This window comes from Trichosurus vulpecula, chromosome 6, assembly GCF_011100635.1.
Source record: "Trichosurus vulpecula isolate mTriVul1 chromosome 6, mTriVul1.pri, whole genome shotgun sequence".
Classification (NCBI taxonomy): Eukaryota; Metazoa; Chordata; class Mammalia; order Diprotodontia; family Phalangeridae; genus Trichosurus; species Trichosurus vulpecula.
Genome location: NC_050578.1, coordinates 135,808,236 through 135,830,267, shown reverse-complemented (window position 1 = coordinate 135,830,267; position 22,032 = coordinate 135,808,236). Strand labels below are relative to the sequence as shown.

The following is a 22,032-nucleotide window of genomic DNA, read 5'->3' as shown; positions in this document are numbered from 1 at the left end:
AAATTGGAAATAACATTAAAAGCTGTTCAAACTCTGGCGGAGTAAGCAATGGACACAAGATTCAAACCCAGGACCTCTGATTCTTAAAAAAAGTTATGTATATGTGTGTATGTATGTATGTATATATACACATACATGTGTACATATACACACATGTATATATACATATACACATAAATATCTGTGTGTATCTGTATGCACATATGAATAGCTATGCATATAAATACAGATATAGATTATATAGATAGATTTTTAAATTGCAGCTTTCTTGGAACAGTAATCAAATATTTTGTTTTTTGTTTGTTTTTGAAAAAAAAAAAAAAGCAAAATCACTCCCTTTAGCACAGGAGAGTAGCTGACTTGAAAGAGAGGTTTGGGGGTTGGTTTTTGTTGGCAGGGGTGAATGGGGTGTGCTTCTTTCATCTGCCATGTAGAAATAATTTTCCACAGACAAATTCAGTGCTTAGTTTCTTACTGAAATATCCAGCTGCTATCTTAGTCATAAGTTTGATGATTATGAATGGAATGAAAAAAGACCTGGCCTGGAGAGGACTAAAATCTACTTGAGATGGTGTGATATGTTCATGATCTGTACATGTGCCACTGCTTCTGGGATTCCTTCCCAACTCACACTCATACTAGTAAATCAGTTTCCTGGAGGCTAGCTGAATACTTCTCCTGTTAAGGTTCTAGCAGTAACCCTAATGGGTTCAGATAGTTTCTAATACTGTTACTTATGAGCTCTCATAAGTGTGTCCCATACTGATAAATTGGTTACTATTAATTAGCCAAAAAACAGATTAAATTACCTTTTAGAAATGAATATTTAATAAAGTGAAGTAATAAGAAATAGTGTTAAACATTAAAAAAAATAAAATTCGGGCATACCCCCTGAGAAGTACATACAAATTCCAATGAAAAGTTAACTCCAACGTTAGAGAAGTCATGTGGGAAAGGTGGAAATTCACATTTCTTGTTTATTAGAAGTCCCTTTCTCCCTTTGGGGAATCCTTACAAAGTTTCCCTGATACAGATAGAGCTCCCTAATGGGCACTAAGATTCAGGGACTTTGTAGGAGTTTGAAGCTGCATTTCTCCCCATATGTCTAATTTGTCCTCTATCAACTCCCATTTGAGTGCATTATTTGTCACTGGCTCCATCCCTCCTATGATGTATCCAATATGGAAAGAGGAGAGTAGTGTAACACCTCCTTTGGGCTCACTCCCCCCCAACCCCTGCCAGTCACCTTGATTCCCTCTGTTCACGGTCAAGGGATTTGCCTTCTCAAAGTGCTCCTGGAACTTGAATCCCTAAGTCTTTACTGGATTGTTTCTGTGGAATCACTTTCTCTGATATCCATAGGCTGAGATGTGTTTCTAATTCTGTCAACCAATTTTAGCAAATTTCGCAATCTGATTTTGTCCAAATGCTCAAAGAACTTCACGCTTCCCCAGTTTTATTAAGTCGACTGTTTATTCCTTCGATTGATTCAATATCTAGGTATTGTTCTCACCTATCTTACATATTTAATTTATTGATTGCTCCTTTAACCCCAAGAAGCTTACCAATCCGTAAAGGTGCCAGTGTATTGGTTTTGGGGCATAGGTTACAATTATCTTATAAACATCTCAATAGTTCAGCAAAATGGATGGATCAGACTTTTCCCTCCCTTATCTTAGGTTTTCACAATTCACTGGGTATAATAAGGTATCCAGAAGGCTAATATGTATCAACTATCCAGGTAAAAATTGTATCACTGTGGAAATAAATCACTGCTGAAGTGGAAGATTTTTATTCTTATCTTTATTCAGGATACGATCCTTTGATTTTGTTTCTTTCATTCTTTTCTTTGTCTCCTTGGTGCCTGGTATATAATAGCTGCTTAATAAATGCTTGTTGATTAATTGTGTTTTTTTTAATTTTGATATCTTTAAAAGGAGGAAAAACTGGTTATTTCTTAGGTAAAATTGATGTATGATTTATCTTTATAAGTTATTAATTTCTGTTTATTTGACACATTACAATATATAATATTTGGCCACACTGTTACTGTCTTCATCAATATCATATACTAACCTTCTTGGGTTATATTATTCCTTTAAAAGAGGAAAGATTCCAATATATTTATATTGGAAAATGCATCACATCAGGGAGACATTAAAATTCTCAAAACCCTTTGAATGGGTATAGCTTAATATCAAAAATCATCCAAGAAACTTATATTCTCAGAAATAGTTTTGCTGATCAGTCTTTCAGGAGATGATCCATCACGGTGTTATTCTTCACTACTAAAAGCAATTCATCTTTGTCTGAATGTCATATAATTCTGTACGTTATTCCCCAAGCATGACATCTATTACATACACATAAACCACTTCTTCAATGGATCTGCATATTCATTGGCTAAAGATTTCCTTCCTCTGGTCCAAGTCACAATCCATTTATGTTTTCTCATACTGTACTGCTTTGCCAAAGTCTTTCTATAGTTCCTCTACAGAGAATTGACCCAACATTGAAGATGCCTTCTTCTAGGTCATATTACATTTCAAGGGGACCAATAGCATGCTCACACTGTACGTTAGACGGTCATGGGTCTGATCTCATTGCTCTCTGGTATGGAAGATTTAACCTACTCTGTTTTCTGACCTGGAACAATTTGCCTCTCCTTAGGAATCCTGGTGGATCTCAGCTCCCAGGGGCTCACTACCTTGATGTTGGACTTAGTGTGGGCACCTGAAAGGTTTTAGCCCACTGCAGCTCAGAGCTCGCAAGCTCAAGTGATCCACCAGCATGCCTGGCTAACCCGTTCTTTTATCCTCAGATGACATGCAATAGTTTTTTTTCCCCTAACTGGTCAGTCTATTAAATGCGATTTTATCGAGTTATAGAAAATGTTAACTATATTTTGATATTCTTGACTGAAGACATATAAATGCTATTCTTAACCAATCTATTTGCCTTTGAGTTCTTTCAGTTTTGTGTGATTGGGCACCTCTATATTCTGAATGATTAATACACCTCAGTAATAATGGCAGACTCCAGTTTGGCAGGCCAGGATTATATGAGTGAGTTTTGAGGAAGACCACATATGTCAACAAAATGGCCGGCTGTCACGAATGCTGCCTGTCTCTGCCAGTTCCTCTAAATCACACTCTACTCCTGCTCATTTGTGGCACATGCACCATTATGCCAGAGCCTAGTCTTCCATTTGGCAATAGCAATTTCCATTCCAGTGGGTTTGCTCCCATTCCCCAAGGACTGGATAATGAAGCATTTTTGAGTAAACTACTCATTTTATTCCTAGCGTTAAGTGCAATGTTAAAAAAGAAGATGCTGGTTTCCATCATGTAGTTCTACGTTTATTTACACACACTGGTGGTTTTCTTAAATCTTTGGAAATTGAATGCTTGTAGGAGAAAAATGGAAGAAGAACATAACATAACACAGTCATGAGTACAAGAATGATCATGTGAATTTTCTCATCTTTAGCTGTCCCAAAGTAGCCAAGTCATTGGGTTTAGAGATCTGTTGCATACTCCCATAAATCCTTGGGGACCTCATTTTGCCCTTGTCTTTTTAATCCAGCTGACAGTTCATTAGAACTCAAAACCCTCATGCACTGTGCTGGTTTACAGAAATGATAAAAAGGGTAGGAAAACACAACTGAGGCTACAGTATGATTATATTAGAATACATTTCTCAGATTCACCTCTCATTTTCTTTCTGAATCCTGTCCCAGACACTTTAGATAATACATGTAAAACACTTGGCAAACCATAAAATTCTATATAAATGATGGCTATTATTGGTTTTGTTTTTCATTTTTACTTCCTTCATTAAACAGCCACCATTGGGACTGAGATAGAGAATATGGACAGAACCTGTAATTTGGTGGAATTTCCAGATAAGGAAACTTCTTTTACCACTGCATGTTGATACCTCCTCTGCAATTAAACATCAGAGAGCTGCAAAGAGTGCATAAGTAGGTAATGTAACTTGCTCAGGGTCATCCAGCCAATATATGATAGAGGCAGAATTTTCGGCCAGGTCACCCTAGTGCCATATTCAGCTCTCTATCCACTATGCCATGTTGGGACTGAGAGAAGGAATCGGTGACAGTAGAATAAAGTGACTTCGAGACAGCAGCCAGGGCCCAGGTGGATTAATGATAGATAGTTAAGGGCATGACCTTAATTTTAATGTTGCTTCTAGTGGGGCTTAGAAGCCTGGGGATAGGCTCAGACAAGATGGATGATGGGAGTTAAACCAGGCTAATGATAAATGGCAGAGGAACTTTGGGAGGTTCATCATGTTTAGAGTAAGGGGTGAGTCTGTGCACAAAGGTAAATAATGTAGGCGCCTTGAAGGTGTCTCACAACAGCAAGGTCTAAGGCCCAGGGCAAGGTCCTGACATAGGCTTTTTCTAATAAGATATGGAAACTGGGCTAGCTCACTGAAAAATTGAAAAAGCGGGAGAGTTTTATCATTGGCATGCATTCTCTTCCCTTTTCAATGCCTTTCTCCCTTCTTAGGTATCCCCTGCCTCTTTGGAAAGAAATTACTTTGGAAAGAAATCACTGTGAGGATTAATAAATGTGGGCATAAATGGTTATAGTTGGCCTCAGGGGTGCAGAGAAAGCACTCTCCCCTCCCTTAATATCTGTCCCATCTGCTCATTGTTGTCTGAAATTCCCATAGAGGCTCATCTCTTTGGCTTATCAATGTGACCATGCTATAAATGCTATAAATCAGTGTTTATTGTGATGTAAATGCTCCTGGAAGTGGTAAGAGATAGTTTTGTCATTCATCCTTATGTCTAAATGAGTTTTTGCTGTCATTTCTTGAGAGAAGATACTGATATACAGTTAGTGTGAAGGAAGATAGAAAATTCTGCTAAATCTGAGAGACACTATGACACAGTAGATAGAGAGTTGTGCTTTGGAGTCAGGAAGACAATTTCAAGTCTTTTTACTGACACATATTGCCTTTGTAAGCCTGGGATAGTAACTTAACTTCTCAATGCTGTAGGCAAGTAGTCTCAACGTATCATCTGGTGACCTCAGTCCCTGAGACTGAAGAGGGTCTGTAAGTTCAAACCAATTTTCTCAATAATGCTATGATTTTTTAAAAATAATTGTACTACAGTAAACACCACCAGATATAACCAGAAGTTCCAATAAATGTTTGAAATCTGGGTCTTGGGGTGGGGCAGGAATGTATGGCGTACTTTTAATTATAATTATTAACATTTTCTCAAATACTTTCTTAAGTCTAGACAATTAACAAAACAACAAATTAAGCTCTGATTTATAATGTTTGACAATTTCTGTGGTGTAAGTGCTCACACAGAAAATTTAACAACTAGTTCTCATGAGCAGGTTCCAGCAAACACTTGGATATAACCCTCAGAAACAGAAGTTCTTTGTGGGCTCACAAACATTTTAGGCATGTAAAGGGGTCCAGAGACCAAAAGGTTTCCTCTAGGCAACTCTCCAAGACAATAAGTTGCTGACCTCCATTGTTAGAGGAGGGTGTTCTCTCTCCTGGGAGTTCCCCATTTGAATGAAATCACAGATGCAGTCTCCATCCCAGTTCCTTGAGCTGTGTAAATGAAATATTTTCCTCTGAGTCCTGCTCCAAGGCTCCAGCAAATTTATCATGATGGAATTGATTTGAATAGGCCTAACTTCTACTGTTCAATCAATCAAGCAGCAAGTACTTATTAAGTTACTAATATATACTAGGCAATAGATTAGACCCTGGATACATGTAGACCAAATGAAATAGTACCTGCCCTCAAGGCACTTATGTTCTAACATAGGAGATGATATATATGCAAATAAGTATATAATCAGATAATCTTCGGAGGGAAAGGAAGTACTAGAAGCTGGAGGAATCATCAGATACTCGATGTAGATGGTATTACTTAGGAATAATTTTGAAGAAAGTACAGGATTCGAAGGGGGTAAAGTTCAGGTGGGAGTGAACACAGAAACAATTTAAACAAAAACATGGATATAGGAGATGGAATGGTATGTCTGATGTATAAATAGAAGGTCAATTTTAATGTACCAGAGAGCTCCAGAAGGTTAATAATCATGGACACAGATGTGTCAAACACATGGCCCATGGGTCACAGGTATCCTATAACATTCCCAAATGCAATCTGAACCAGAGTAGAATGTAGTTGGATATGGAACGATGGTTATATTTGTTGATAATTTGGTTGACAATTAAAAAGGTAATTGGGAAATATTTAACAAAATAAATAAAAATGCAATGGCATTCAGATAATAATACATTTTAAAATTAAATCAACATGTGACCCACAGGGATCATTATATATGAATCAATGGCCCCATTTATATTTGAGTTTGACATCACTAGTGTACAATGTAATAAAATTGGCAAATTTGACTGGGCCCAAGTTCTGAAGGGCTTTAAAAAGTAAGCGAGAAACTGGAGAGACTTGAGATAGGGACAATAACTTGGGAGCTATTCTAATAGTACAGGTGAGAAGGAGTGAGGGCCTTAATTGGGCTGGTGGCCATGTGAGCAGAGAGAAGGTGACCCATGGAAAAGAGAATGTGGATTTTGGAGACAAGATTTGGCAACTGATCAGATACATAGTGATGATCAATAGTGAGTATTCCAGCATGAGACCCAAGGCATACTTGAGTCTGGAAGAATGGTAGTATTTTTGACAGAAAAAGAGAAGTTTGGAAGGGAGATGGATTTTAGGAAGAAGATAAGATTGGTTTTGGAATGCTTAAGTTTTATATGTCTGTTGGACATATTGGAATATTTTGGAATATTCAAGAGGCAGTTGGAGATATGCAGCAGGAGCTCAGAGAAGAGACTGGGGGTACATAGATTTGGAAATCATCTGCATGGTGATTACAATTAAACCTTTATCAAACCTGTGGCCTTGGGAAGCAAGGCAGACTAAACTGTCAATCATTCCCTGAGCCAGAGCCTGCTTGGAAATGGGCTCCCCACTTCCTTCCTATGAATGGTAGTTTCTGAGCAAATTAACTCAGTTTCCCTTGTGTTGGTTTTACCTTTCAAAGTAGCCACCCCCAGGAAAAGGAAAATGACTGTCCTTTTTTCACTCCCAGTTGGAGGTTATTATCAGATCTTTCTTTTAAATTAGGGCTACCTGGAGGAGGGGGGAGGGGATTTTCTCTCCTTCCTCGCCTGTCATTTGCCATGGTCCCTAGCAATAGAGCTACTTGACCAGAAGGAAGCTCCCCATCCAGCAGTTGGAGAGTCAAACTGAGGGAGTTTGAAGAAGGGCTGAGGAAGAAGTACACTCTCAGTGCAGGCACAGGTACCCAGACAGTCACTTGAGGGAGGAATGAGCTTTAAATGTGGAGCCCCTGGCAATGGAGACACTTATGGACAGGAGAAAGAGGTGAGCCTGGCAATCAGAGAAGGGTCAGCTGAGTGACCTCTCCAGGGAGAGCTTCGTGAGGATCACACTAAGGGCAGAAGGAAATTGAAGACATGAATCCTTCCAGTTGTGAATTGCTTGGCCAAATACATCCTCTACATGTGCCCCTTACTATGTGTACTCTATGTGCCCACTCTGCCCACAAACGCTATGCTTGTGGGAAGGTATCTGGTGCCCTGATTGGCAGGGAAATGTTTCCTAGCTGTTTTTCTTAGTCTACCACCTTACTAAATGCCTTTGTTAAATAATTAATTGTGACTCTTGGTAGTCCCTTAGTGGTAAACACACTTTTGATAGCATATGAGCTATAGTTTTAGCAAGGGGTATCAATGGTGTACCCCTTTGAGCTGAGGGTAACAAACATTCTATTGTGGACCCAGGCTGAAACCAGATCAAATTGTGAGGAATAATTTGGAGTGGGTGCTAGACTATTCACATAATAATAACAATACACCTATAAAGCATATTTTTATCATAATGACATTCTGAGGTTGTCTGTCTTTTTTTAATCTCCATTTTATGGATGAGGAAACTAAGTGAAAGAGAAATTAAATGACATGCCCAGGGTCATAGAGCTATTAAATGTCAAAGTTGGGGCAGCTAGGTGACCCAGTGGATAGACCACCAGCCCTGGAGTCAGGAGGACCTGAATTCAAATGTGACCTCAGACACTTACTGGTTGTGTTGCCCTGGGCAAGTCATTTAACCCCAATTACCTCCTCACCTAAAAAGAAACAAACAAACAGCAACAAAATATAAACAACAACCCAGGACTCCTGACTCTCATTTCAATGTTCTCTCTCTCCATTATATTTGTCTCTGAGTGTATTCATGTTATTGCTGTTACGGGGATCAAAAGAACATAAATTTAGACCTGGAAGGAGATTGTTTATTCCAAAACACTCATGTTCTATAAGTAAAAGTGAGTCTCTAGGTTGCAACAGGTCCCAAAGATGGGCAGCTAGGTGGTGCAGTGGGTAAGAGAGCTGGAGTTGGAGACAGGAAGACCTGATCTCCTGCACTTGCTGCCTCTTTACCCCTAGATAAGGCAGCAACCTTTCTCAGCTTCAGTTTCCTGCAGTGTACCATGGGGATCATAGCACCTGCCTTGCAGAGTTGTGAGGATCAAATAATGTGTGTACAGTACTCTGTAATTCTAAAGTGCCATATAGTAGTGCGTCTTACGATTAAACAACAGATCCAAGAATCTAATTCAGGTCTTTTGACTTTAAATCAATAAATCTTTCCACTGTACCACAACCTTGGGGAAGGAGAAGGACACAGAGAGTCTTAGAAGGCTGAATTCAGCTTGTTGCGTTATTGTTGCTGTCAGAATAGGATTATGGCTTCTGACTTTACAGGGGGATGAATCCGATTTCCCTGCTTTCTGACCCGGGGTTCTTTCTAATCTCCTTCCAGGCTGGAGTATTCTTCAATGTACTTCTCTTTTGTCCTCAATCTACCCCAGCACAGGGTACTGAACATAGAATTGAAAATGCGTAGAATGAAGAAGGAATGAGCCCTCTCCCTACCCTTTGGTTGGTAGTTATCTCCTCTACTCCTCACTGTCCAGTTATTCTTATCTGTTTCTGTGCTATTTCCTCCAGGAAAATACAAAAAGCTGGGGGGAGGGGTCGTTTTTGTCTTTGTATCTACAAAGTCTAACACTATGCCTTAAAAATAATAGTAAGTGCTTAATAAATCCTTATCGCATTAGATTGTATTGAAATAGATGCACTTACTCCTTTCTCTGAGCTAAAAAAATATACCTAACCAAAGAGAAACCCTGGAGGTGAGCTCCTTGTGATGTCCTTTCTTCGCCTGTCCCAAAGCAGCAAGACGGAAGGGATGTAGCTGGGAGAACCACGCAGCCCCTTGATTTTAAGGCGGGCTAGGTGATTACTTGACTACAGATGCAAGGCTCGGAGAGGACACCAGAGGGCAGTGTTTACCCATGGCTGAGTCGAAGATGATCAGAGCAGTTTAATGTGGCAGAAATGGTTGGCCTAATCCGTATTTAATTCTTTTTTTTTTCTCTTAAAGGAGAAGAAAAACTAATCCTATTCCAAAGCACGTGATTTTGACACATCTCTTAGCTATTCTGAATGGGACAATAGAGTAGTACGTTATCCCCAAGGCTTGAATACTGTCCATTTGGTCTTCACTGAGCAACAAGCTGTGTTCAGCTTTCTGTGTCTCCCTAACTCCGTCTCTACTTCTTTCTATCTATCTGCTCTCTTTGTATGTCCCTCTCAGTCTCTCCTTTCCTCTGTCTCAGTTCTCCCTCCCTCTCCCTCTCCCTCTCTCTCTCTCTCTCTCTCTCTCTCTCTCTCTCTCTCTCTCTCCCCCTCTCTCTCTCTCCCCCCCCCATCCCCTTCCCCCTCACCAACAAACCAATCTAGCACACTGAGATTGCTTCCATTGTGAGAGGTCAGGACCGAAGCCAAATCATTACACCAAGTTGGTCAGTAACAGGAAAATCTCCCTCCAAAGGATTTTCATTGTTATGCTTGTTTGAAATACCAAGCTTTGCCTCCCCACCCCTGGGGTTCCTCCCATAGGGCCAAACACACAACCTTTCGGAATCCGGGCTGCGGGAGTTCATTTATACCAATCTGACGGCTAGAAAGCTGGAGACGCAGATGGGACACTTTGCCCTTCCTGCAGAGTAAGGCTGCTTCTGAAGGCACAGGTAACCAGCACCCTGGACAGCGCTAGGCGGCCCCAGGTGACATGGCAGGTGACACACACCTAGAGTCGCGCTATACCAGGGATGCTGGATAGCAACTTCCCTGCCCTGGTCAGGTAACGGGCAGGAAATAGTTAAGGCATATCTGCAGGCAGCATTCCCAGATGAGCTTTGCTTAATTCCCCCTCCCTCCCCCACCGTAGCCCCCTAGTCTTCTTTGCTTTCTCCCTCTGAATTACGATCATTCGAGCATCCTAACGGTCCCCCCTTGTCCTAACCGCTAAAGTTATTTCTCTGCAAAACTAACCCACCCCCATCTTCTCGCCCGCAAGCCTTTTTTGTTGCTCCGACGCCTGCCAAGAGTTGAGAAAAAAAATCAGGCAGAAAGAAAAGAAATCACCCCCTTCTTCTTCCCTCCGCCTCCTGTGGCTCTCACCCCTCCCGACAGCTGCCTTGATGAGCTTGCAGGCTATCCAATCGACAGCCTCAGGCAGGAATGTGAGGCGGGGCTGAGGTTAGTGTCGGTCCAATGGGACTGGGCCGGGGCGGGCCGGGGAGCTGGCCCGAAGCTAGAGCAGCGGAGAGAGGTGAAGAGAGCCGATCAATGAGGGGTGAGCGAGCAAAGTTTGTGCCGCTCTCTCTCTCCTCTCTTTCTTGGTGCCAGTGCCCGTGTCTGTCACTCTCCCTCCCTCCTCGGCGTTGGTGTGCATGCACCCTGAGTGTGCGTGCATGCGTGTGTGCTTGTGTAAGTGCACCAGAGTGGGAGAGGGGGGCAGCCCCGGGGTTCCAGAGAGAACCCTGCAGAAAGAGGTGGGAGCGACAGCCGCCGAGCTGACAGCCGCCCTGTGCGCCCAGCCAGCGTTGCTGGAGCGGGAGTTGGGCAGAGGCAGGCAGGCCAGCCCCCAGAGCCAGCGGATTACAAAGCGCAGCTAACTGACCCCTGAAGGATCGGTCCAGCCCTTCGAGCCAAGGAAGCCCGAGGCCAAGGCGTCCTCCCTGGGCATGGTGAGAGGAAAACCAGGGGGGAGCCAGCCCCAGCCTCGCCTCGACTCCGCCCAGCTTGTGAGGAAAGAGGGACTCGCGGTCTTCCTGAAGGGACAAGTGATGGGCGCACAGACGCCCCAGCCTAGGTGAAAAAAAAAATAAAAAAAATGCCTCTGGCTCCGGGCCACAGAGCCCCAAGAGAGGCGGCGGTGCCGTGGGGGACTGAGCCGAGCCGGGCGCCCGAAGCTAGGACCCGGGCCAAGGAAGCCTAGAACGCCGCGTTGGAGCTGTCGCTGCCAGGAAGCTCGGCTCCCGCTGCCGCCTCCCAGCTTTCTTGGGCAGCATACCGCGATCCTGCTTTGGGGAAGTTGGACTCGGGGAGAGGCGATTAGCGTCCCCTTCTTTTTCCCCTTCTGTCTTCTGCTCATGCGTTTTTCCTCCACCTTCTCCTCTCCTTTGGAAGCGTGTAACTTGAAGCTTTGGAGAGGGCGGACTGCTTTCAGAGTCTCCTCCAATACTGTGAGTACAGACATCTCCCCCCATTCCCCTGTCGTCCAGGGACTGCAGACTCTGGATTAAAAACAAAAGGGAAAAGGGGAAAACAAAACAGCCAGCTAGAGGGCTTGAGGAACTTTCTTGGGGCTTACCAGGACGCAGTCGTGCTTCGCGGGATACCCCAGTTCTCCGCACGTCCCTTTCTCTTCAGTTGCAACATGCACGGAACTGTCTCTCCAGATCCCTCGAGCTTTTTGCAGATGGGGTTTGCTTTTCCCGGATTTACAACGCCTTGAGAGCAATTGCTTGCTCTCCTTGGAGCGAGCGGTTGGATTTATTACGGTTTATTGTTATTGTTGTTAGGGTAGGAGGAAGCAATTTCACTTGTGTAGGTGTGCTTTCTGTTGGCCCTCGGTCTGCAGGCTCCACTGTTCTTATCAACATGCCCCTGTGCGCCCCCGGGGCTCGGGGCCGCTGGGGGCTCTTGCTCCCCTCCTTACCTCCGTTTGCCCCCCTCGTCCTGGGGTTGCTGTGGGCGCTGCCAGGCCAGGCTGCTGGGAGCGCCGGCACGGAGCAGCGCCAGATTTTCCAGGTGCTGGAGGAACAGCCCCCTGGCACTCTGGTGGGCACCATCCAGACGCGACCGGGTTTCACCTACCGGCTGAGCGAAAGCCACGCCTTGTTCACCATCAACTCCAGCACCGGGGCTCTGCACACCACGGCCACCATCGACCGCGAAAGCCTGCCCAGCGACGTGATAAACCTGGTGGTTCTGTCCAGCGCTCCCACCTACCCCACCGAGGTGCGAGTGCTGGTGCGGGACCTTAACGACAATGCACCGGTCTTCCCCGAGCCTTCCATCGTGGTCACCTTTAAGGAGGACAGCAGCAGCGGGCGCCAGGTCATCTTGGACACAGCCACGGACGCGGACATCGGCTCCAATGGTGTAGACCACCGCTCCTACCGAATCGTGGGCGGCAACGAAGCCGGGCGTTTCCGCCTCGACATCACCCTCAACCCAAGCGGCGAGGGGGCTTTCTTGCACCTAGTGTCCAGGGGCGGCCTGGACCGCGAGGCCACCGCCCACTACCAGCTGCTGGTGGAAGTGGAGGACAAGGGCGAGCCCAAGCGGCGGGGCTACCTTCAGGTGAACGTGACCGTACAAGACACCAACGACAACCCCCCCGTGTTCAGAAGCTCCCACTACCAGGCTGGAGTGCCGGAGGACGCTGTAGTGGGCTCCAGCGTCCTGCAAGTCTCCGCGGCGGATGCTGACGAGGGCACCAACGCCGATATCCGCTACCAGCTGCAGGAGGACGGGGGTCCCTTCCACATGGATCCCGAGACGGGGCTCATCACCGTGCGGGAGCCCCTGGACTACGAGGCCCGGCGCCAGTACTCGCTCACCTTGCAGGCACACGACCGGGGCGTGCCCTCGCTCACTGGCCGAGCGGAGGCGCTCATCCAGCTACTGGACGTGAACGACAACGATCCCGTGGTCAAGTTCCGCTATTTCCCCGCCACGTCGCGCTTCGCCTCGGTGGACGAGAACGCGCAGGTCGGCACTGTGGTGGCCCTGCTCACGGTCACCGACGCCGATTCCCCTGCGGCCAATGGCAACATTTCGGTGCAGATCCTGGGAGGAAACGAACAACGCCACTTTGAGGTGCAGCGAAGCAAAGTGCCCAACTTGAGTCTCATCAAGGTTGCAAGCGCCCTGGACCGAGAGCGCATCCCCTCCTATAACCTGACGGTCTCGGTGTCAGACAACCATGGGGCGCCCCCTGGGGCTGTGGCTCGCTCCTCTGTGGCCAGTTTGGTGATCTTTGTTAATGATATCAATGACCACCCTCCTGTCTTCTCCCAGCTGGTTTATCGGGTAAACCTGAGTGAAGAGGCGCCCCCTGGCAGCTATGTGAGTGGGGTTTCTGCCACGGATGGTGACTCAGGGCTCAATGCCAACCTCCGCTATAGCATCATCTCTGGCAACGAGCTAGACTGGTTCCACATCAGTGACCACAGTGGTCTGGTGACCACTGCTGCTGCTGGGGGCCTGGACAGAGAGCGAGCCTCCCAGGTGGTCTTGAACATTAGTGCCAGGGACCAGGGTGTCCACCCCAAAGTATCCTATGCGCAGTTGGTAGTTACGGTCCTGGACGTGAATGATGAAAAGCCAGTGTTCAGCCAGGAAGCAGGCTATGAGGTGTCTGTGGCTGAGAATGCTCCTGCAGGGACAGATTTGTTGGTCATAGAAGCATCAGATGGGGACTTAGGTGACAATGGAACTGTCCGATTCTCCTTACAGGAGTCTGAGACTGAACAGAGGTCCTTCCGCCTGGATCCTGTGTCTGGAAGACTGAGCACCATCTCCTCTTTGGACAGAGAAGAGCAGGCTTTCTACTCCCTGTTGGTCCTGGCTGTAGATCTCGGCTCTCCTCCCCAGTCTTCCCTGACCCGGGTCAATGTAAGTCTCTTGGATGTGAATGATAACAGCCCTGTGTTTTATCCAGTCCAGTACTTTGCTCATATCCAGGAGAATGAGCCAGCTGGCAGCTACATCACCACTGTGTCTGCCAGCGACCCAGACTCAGGCCCCAACGGGACTGTCAAGTATAGCATATCAGCTGGAGATACATCTCGTTTCCAGATCCATAGCCACAGTGGAGTGATTTCCACAAGGATGGTCTTGGACAGAGAGGAGAAGACAGCTTATCAGCTGCAAGTTGTGGCTACAGATGGGGGGCACCTGCAGTCCCCCAACCAGGCCATTGTGACCATCACTGTGCTAGACACTCAAGACAATCCCCCTGTCTTCAGTCAGGCAATCTATAGCTTTGTGGTCTTTGAGAATGTGGCCTTGGGATACCATGTGGGAAGTGTTTCTGCATCTACCATGGATCTTAACACCAACATCACTTATGTGATTACCACTGGGGACCAGAAAGGAGTCTTTGCAATCAACCAGATCACAGGACACTTGACTACAGCCAGCATTATTGACCGGGAAGAGCAATCTTTTTATCAGCTGAAAGTGGTAGCCAATGGGGGCATGGTGACAGGAGAAACCATAGTGAACATCACAGTCAAGGACTTGAATGACAATGCCCCCCATTTTCTCCAAGCAGTGGAATGGGTGAATGTGGTTGAGAACTGGCAGGCAGGACATAGTATATTTCAGGCCAAAGCCTTGGATCCTGATGAAGGGGTCAACGGCATGGTACTCTACAGCCTGAAACAAAATCCCAAGAATCTCTTCACTATCGATGAAAAAAGTGGCAATATCAGTTTGCTCCTGCCTCTGGATGTGCATGCTGGCTCCTACCAGGTAGAGATCCTGGCATCTGATAGGGGGGTCCCACAGCTCTCCTCCAGCTTCATTTTAACTGTCTCTGTCCATGATGTCAATGACAATCCTCCTGTGTTTGACCAACTCTCCTACGAGGTGACCCTTTCTGAGGCACAGCCTGTAAATTCCCTCTTCTTCAAGGTACAAGCTTCTGACCAGGACTCGGGAGCCAATGGTGAAATTGCCTACAGCATAGCAGAAGGAAACACAGGGAATGCATTTGGCATTTTCCCTGATGGTCAGCTGTATGTAAAAAGTGAACTGGATCGAGAACTTCAAGATCGGTATGTCTTAGTGGTGGTTGCTTCTGACCGAGCAGTGGAACCTCTAAGTGCCACTGTGAACGTGACTGTAATTTTGGAAGATGTAAATGATAACAGGCCACTGTTTAACAGCACTAATTATGTATTTTACTTTGAGGAGGAACAGAGGGGTGGGTCATTTGTGGGGATGATAAATGCTATTGATAAAGACTTTGGGCCAAACGGTGAGGTGAGGTATTCACTTGAAACCATGCAGCCTGATTTTGAATTGAATGCCATCAGTGGGGAAATCACAAGCACACACCAGTTTGACAGGGAGTCCCTCATGAGGCAGAGAGGAGCTGCAGTGTTTAGCTTCACAGTGACGGCATCTGATCAAGGCCTCCCCAAACCTCTCAAGGATCAGGCAACAGTACAGGTGTACATGAAAGACATCAATGATAATGCTCCAAAATTCTTAAAAGACTTTTACCAAGCCACCATATCAGAACTGGCTGCCAACCTGACCCAAGTTTTACGTGTATCTGCCTCCGATGTAGATGAAGGAAGCAATGGACTGATTCACTATTCTGTTGTCAAGGGAAACGAGGAGAAGATGTTTGCAATAGATAGTGCCACTGGCCAGGTGACACTAGCTGGTCAATTGGACCATGAAGCCACAGCTTCTTACTCCCTTCTAATTCAAGCAGTGGATTCTGGGACCATTTCTCTTAATTCAACTTGCACCTTAAGCATAGATATTTTGGATGAAAATGACAACACACCTTCTTTTCCCAAGTCTACCCTGTTTGTGGATGTTCTGGAAAACATGAGGATTGGTGAGCTTGTAACCTCTGTCACAGCCACAGACTCAGATTCAGGGGACAATGCTGATATCCATTACAGCATCACTGGGACTAACAACCATGGCACCTTTAGCATCAGTCCAAATACAGGGGGTATTTTTCTTGCCAAAAAATTGGACTTTGAAACACAGCCTTTGTACAAGTTGAACATCACAGCAAAAGATCAAGGGAGACCCCCTCGATCATCCACAATGTCAGTGATTATCCACGTACGGGATTTCAATGACAATCCCCCTACCTTCCCTCCTGGAGACATTTTTAAATCTATTACTGAGAACCTTCCTATTGGCAGCTCTGTTATTTCTGTGACTGCTCATGACCCTGATGCTGATATTAATGGGCAACTAACCTATGCCATCATTCAGCAGATGCCAAGAGGTAACCATTTTGGCATAGATGAAGTCAAAGGGACCATCTACACCAATGCTGAAATTGACCGGGAATTTGCTAATCTCTTTGAATTAACTGTAAAAGCCAGTGATCAGGCTGTGCCAGTAGAAACTCGGCGATTTGCTTTGAAAAATGTGACTATTTTGGTCACAGATCTTAATGACAATGTCCCTATGTTTATATCCCAAAATGCCCTGGCTGCAGACCCTTCAGTGGTGATTGGATCCATCCTTACAACAATTGTTGCTGCTGACCCAGATGAAGGGGCTAATGGAGAAGTGGAGTATGAGATAATCAATGGTGACACAGAGACTTTCATGGTAGATCGGTATAGTGGAGACCTAAGGGTGTCCTCAGCTCTGGTGCCTTCTCAACTGATCTACAGCCTCATCATTTCAGCCACAGATCTTGGTCCTGAAAGAAGGAAGTCAACCACTGAAATGACAATCATTCTTCAGGGCCTTGATGGGCCTGTTTTTACTCAACCCAAATATATAACTATTTTAAAGGAAGGGGAGCCCATTGGTACCAATGTCATCTCTATTGAAGCAGCCAGCCCTAGAGGATCCGAAGCCCCAGTGGAGTACTATATAGTTGCAGTGCGGTGTCAGGAAAAAGCTGCTGGACGCCTCTTTACGATTGGACGGCACACAGGCATCATCCAGACTGCTGCCATCCTTGACCGAGAACAGGGAGCACACCTCTACTTGGTGGATGTCTATGCCATTGAAAAGTCAACTGCCTTCCCTAGAACCCAGAGAGCTGAGGTAATAATTTTGTTCATATTGTTTCTTCATTGTTCACATGTTGGTTTTCTACATAAATCACTTGCTTTATATCCTTTTTTTTATAACCACATGCCTTTATTAGGCTTCCTTGGAGTTTCTGGATAACACAGCAGACATGTAACAAAGTAAACATGCTTTGTTACAATAATGTTTTACTCATTGGTTACTGGTATTTTTAAGTAGTTTGAGAAGAAGTTTTAATCATGGTCAAACAGAGATCATTAGGTAGGACTGGTTGACCACTTGCTAGAGAATTTGTAGGGGGCATAGCATACCTGTTCAGGTAAGGACTAGACAGTCTCAAAGCTCCTTTTTAACAGGGATTTTGAGATTCTGTAGTGATACAAATTCCAAACAAAGAAGACATTCTTGTTTATTTCACTTCTTTTCGTATCTTAAGTATTATGATGTGTTTGATTTATTGGTTTAATGCCAAATCTGATTCCTTGGCAATTTTGAAAGAGAAAAAAACATAGTAGCAAAGGCTAAATGAAAGACACATAACATCTAAATTCTTAAGCTTTTCTGTGTCCTAAATATCCTAAGATATAAGCCAGGGCTCTTTTGAACAGGACAAATGGTGTACTGAAAGAAACTGAAAAAAGTTCCTGAGGAGTTAATATGATTGATATCAGGCAGGGAACTAATTTATTTCCATCATTTGGAACATCAGACCATGATCCTTTCCCCCAAAGTGGTATAGCGAAACCTCTGGACCCCTTCTCAGATTGTTTCTAAATATCAATACGTGGATTTAAAACATTAATTATATATAAACATTATATATGTACACATATACACACATGTGTGTGTAAACCTTTTAAATGTGTACACATGTATTCATACATATATATGTATATGTGCACACACACACACATATTCCACAAGTTCATGGGCCCCAGGTTAAGAATCCCTGATCGAAATGAATAATTTCCACATTTTTATCAGGAGGGCCCAGTAGGTGATATACATATTCATTGTCAGTCAGAAGACTTCCCTCTTGAAACAGGGCAGATTTCTACAGGTTAGCATCCATCAGACTTGATGTAGTTTTATTGAGGGAAATGTCACACAACATGACAGGCAAGTCTGTGGTCTCAACAGTTGTGTTACCAACATAACTATAGTTGGCTGAGATAAGTTTCCTGACATACCTCCATTATGGTTTACATTGTTCTGAGACTATTGGTCATCTTTTTCCTTCCCTCATGCACTGCAATGTGTAATTTGTCATGAATGAACAAAGATATATGTTTGCCTCTTTAGACACATCAGTATTGTGTCCAGTTGGCCAGTAAGAAGGACTGCTTCATTAGTGTTGGCAAATCAGTCCATTATCTCTCAAAGTATCTCTCTCCCTATCGGTATTTTTATAATAAGAATTTGTGTACTTTGAATTGAAGGTGGCATAGGCCATCTAGAAAATACTCTTAACAATTGAGAGGTGTGTGTGTGTGTGCGTGCGTGCGTGCGTGCGCGTGCGTGCGTGCGCGTGTGTGTGTGTGTGTGTGTGTGTGTGTGTGTGTGTGTGTGTGTGTGTATTGTGAGGGTTAGGAGTGCATATTTTGGCCAAAAGGTCACTTGTTGTCGTATTTTGTAAAAACAATTATACACATACAATTATCCTAAATAACAAAATGGAAAGAACTCTGAAATAGATTCAAGCTGAGACTTTTTTTTTTCTCATTTGCTATTTTGCAAATATTCTTTCCCCCAATCCTTCAGTGGAAGGCTCTGTCAACCAGCCAAAAACTTCTACTATCAGTGTGGTTTGTGATTCTTGGCGGAGGACCAGAGACCCCTGAGCTAATGATCCTGGGGCCCATGCTTGCATTGTTTTGTGGGTAGGCTTTTCATTTTTAAGTCTTCATTTTTTTAAACTTTTTTTTCCTCCCAAGGACTTAACCCTGCCTGCACTTTGGTTGAATGAGCCAGATATATCTGTGGTGCTCTGTAGACAATGCTCCATACTCAGGCATTGTGAGAGCAAGGATTTTTCCAGCCTCCTGGTTTAACTTTGCAAGTTCGTCTCCAGGCCAAGTTTCCTCCTCAGATTCTGTCTTCTCTTGTTTGGTTTCTAAATCAGCAGTTCTTGTCTTTTGTTTCTTAAAGATAGAAGTCTAAGATAGAGAACCTCTCTGCTTAATGTGCAGTTGGCTAGAAGGGAGATTTTTTTACTTGGGGTCTTTTTGCCCCACTTGGCTGCTTCCTAAGGTTGGAAAACTATTTACTAGTTTGTAAACATAATTATTTAATCTGTGCAAGAAATTAATCCATCCCAAGATGAAAATGGATTTGCTAAAATGTGTGAAACCACTTATAAGGTGCTTTTTGCCACTGGGTAAGCCAAGCATTATATAGCATGAAACATTGTAGGGCAACTGGAATGTTGTTGCTATCATTAAAAGATGAGCTTTATCTTGTACATTCTATATTCATTTTGGAAAAAAAAATGTCTAACTACTACATCAATGGGATACTACGGGCAAATATTGTTTTTTAAAGTCAGTGGCAAATAAGTTTTCTTAAGGGTTGGGGTTAGAGTCTTCTTCAGCTGCAGGTTAAAGGTATCACATAGAGTTTGGGGGGAACTGTCATTGCTATTCATTTGCATTTTGAGAACTGATTGGATTCAAGAACATGATCTTATTCAATTCTCTCAAAAATTGTAAGGGTTAAAATAACTTCTGTGAACTAAAGTGCTGAAATTGTAAACCGAGTTTAAGTTACTGAGCAGAAACCACTTTTAAAATCAAAAGCAAATGTGTTTCTGCCCCCAGAATATTGAAAGCAGTTGCTGGGAGCTAGAATTTCATATTATTATTGGTCGCATCTTCTGAGTATATACAGTGAAATCCTCTCTTTTTTTTGTCAGCACAAACATAATTAATTTACTGTGATTCTTAAGGAATAAGTTATAAATTATCACCAGTTGTTAAGAGTTGGCCTTTAAAAAATGTCTTTCCCATTTGCAATCTTTCTCCTATGCCTTTGATAATGTACCCTTCAAGAGGCTCTGGCTGCTGCCTCAGCTCAGCAAGCACCCAGGCACATCACATTCCATGGCAAGCCAATGAGGTCATTTCAGTTACATTCTTTCTCCTGCTTTGTCACTGGAAGCAGGAGACCTCCTAAAATCATGGGCCCACCCATTCTATCCTCTTACCCTGCTCTTCTCTTCTCTGACCTTCCTTACCTCCCTTTCCTTCTCCATTTTCCTCCCTTTCCCCTTCAGCCTTTTATTCCAGCTTTCTTCTCCTCCTGTTCAGTTTCTCCTCCCTCTCCCCCTCCACTTCACTCTCCCCCACATTCCTTTCCGCCTTCTCCCCTGTTCATCTTCTCTCCTCTTTCTCATTCTTCTTTCACACTGCTTTCCCCTTTTCTTCTTTATTCACTTCTCCTCCCTCCCTCCTTTCTTCCTCTCCTCCTCCCTCCTGTTCTCCTCTCCCTTTCTGTCATCTATTCCTCCCTTCTTTTCTTCCCTCCATTCTTTTTCTCTCCTCCCCTCACTCTCTTTCTCCTTCCTTAATTAGCTTCCTTCTATCCCTGGTTACCCTTCCAAAATGTTTTATTTTTTTTCTCTTCGGTTTCAGAGCCACCACATCTCAAGCCTAATCCTTTTACGCCCAAGGGTAGTAACATTAGGCTACTTCTCCAAAGTGGAAATTTCCACACCTTCATTGCCCTTTCTAACTCTTCTCTTTTTATTTTCAAATTGGGGCAGAGGACAATTTCTTTAGGATTAAAGAACCCCCAGTGTGAGCAAGTTTTCTCCTGTATGTGCACTACATGCCTATCTTCTGGGTTCAGCATCCAGTAGACATTTCATCATCCCAATTCAGCCAATAGATTTACTTCCTTTTCTTTATTAGGCCAGTGGTTTAGCAGAGAAGGCAGCAACAGTGCTACACTGCAAACCACAGTCATCTAGAATCCAGACCAGTTTGCCCCGAACAGCCCAACCTCACATTAAGCTTTACAATCAGAGGTAGACACAGAGGCTGCTTCTGGCTTTGGCCAAAGTTCATGGAGTGGATATGGGTCCCTAGAACTATGGGCATTATGGATCCAGGTCATATAATCACCAGAGAACCAGCTGTTATAGCACAGAACAAGAGATGAAGAAGCCAACCCTCACTTAAGGACCTGGCTAAATAGATATGCTTTAAGCCAATTGAACTGGATGCTTAGAAATGAGTTGAGGTAATGGTAGAATGTGCAAGGGCCAAACCTACAAAGATCTCCAGAGACAATAAAGAAAAGTGTCTGAAGCCTAGCAGAAGACTCTCCAGAGATGGGACAGGGAGCAATCTTCTTTACCAAGAGGGTCAGGGATTAGGAAATAGGCCTGCCAGCATCCAGGCAGCTGCAGGATGAATATCCAACCTAGGACCAGAATGAAGGGCCAGAGGACAACCATGGCCAGGGAGCAGAAAAGGAGATAGGATCTAACAAGGAACGAGCATCTTACTGCATCTGTCAGTGGTCTTGCAATAGTGCTTCTACATAACGGAAATAAGAGCCACCATTGAATCGTGACTACTATGTGCCTAACACTTTCAATTTTTATCTCATTTGATCCTCACAGCAAAATAGGTGTTATTGTTATTATGCCGATTTTATGGATGGGAAAAATGAGGCAGAGGTTAAGTGACTTGCCCAGGGTCATACAGCTACTAAGTATCTGAAGTCAAATTTGAACTCAGGTCTTCCTGACTTCAGGCCCAGGGTTCTATCCACTGAATAAAAGTCTAAACAACTGGGTCTAGGGGAACCCTG

At 44.3% G+C, this 22,032-nt stretch overlaps 1 protein-coding gene across 1 annotated transcript in view; it reads left to right on the top strand.

Moving 5' to 3' along the window:
* Positions 1–12,063: 12,063 nt before the first annotated feature.
* The window catches only part of FAT4 (FAT atypical cadherin 4), a 237,901-nt gene continuing 227,932 nt past the window's right edge, over positions 12,064–22,032 (top strand). The window contains exon 1 of the mRNA XM_036763767.1: positions 12,064–17,232. Within this exon, the coding sequence (XP_036619662.1) occupies positions 12,064–17,232 (5,169 nt within the window). The remainder of the gene's footprint in view (positions 17,233–22,032) is intronic.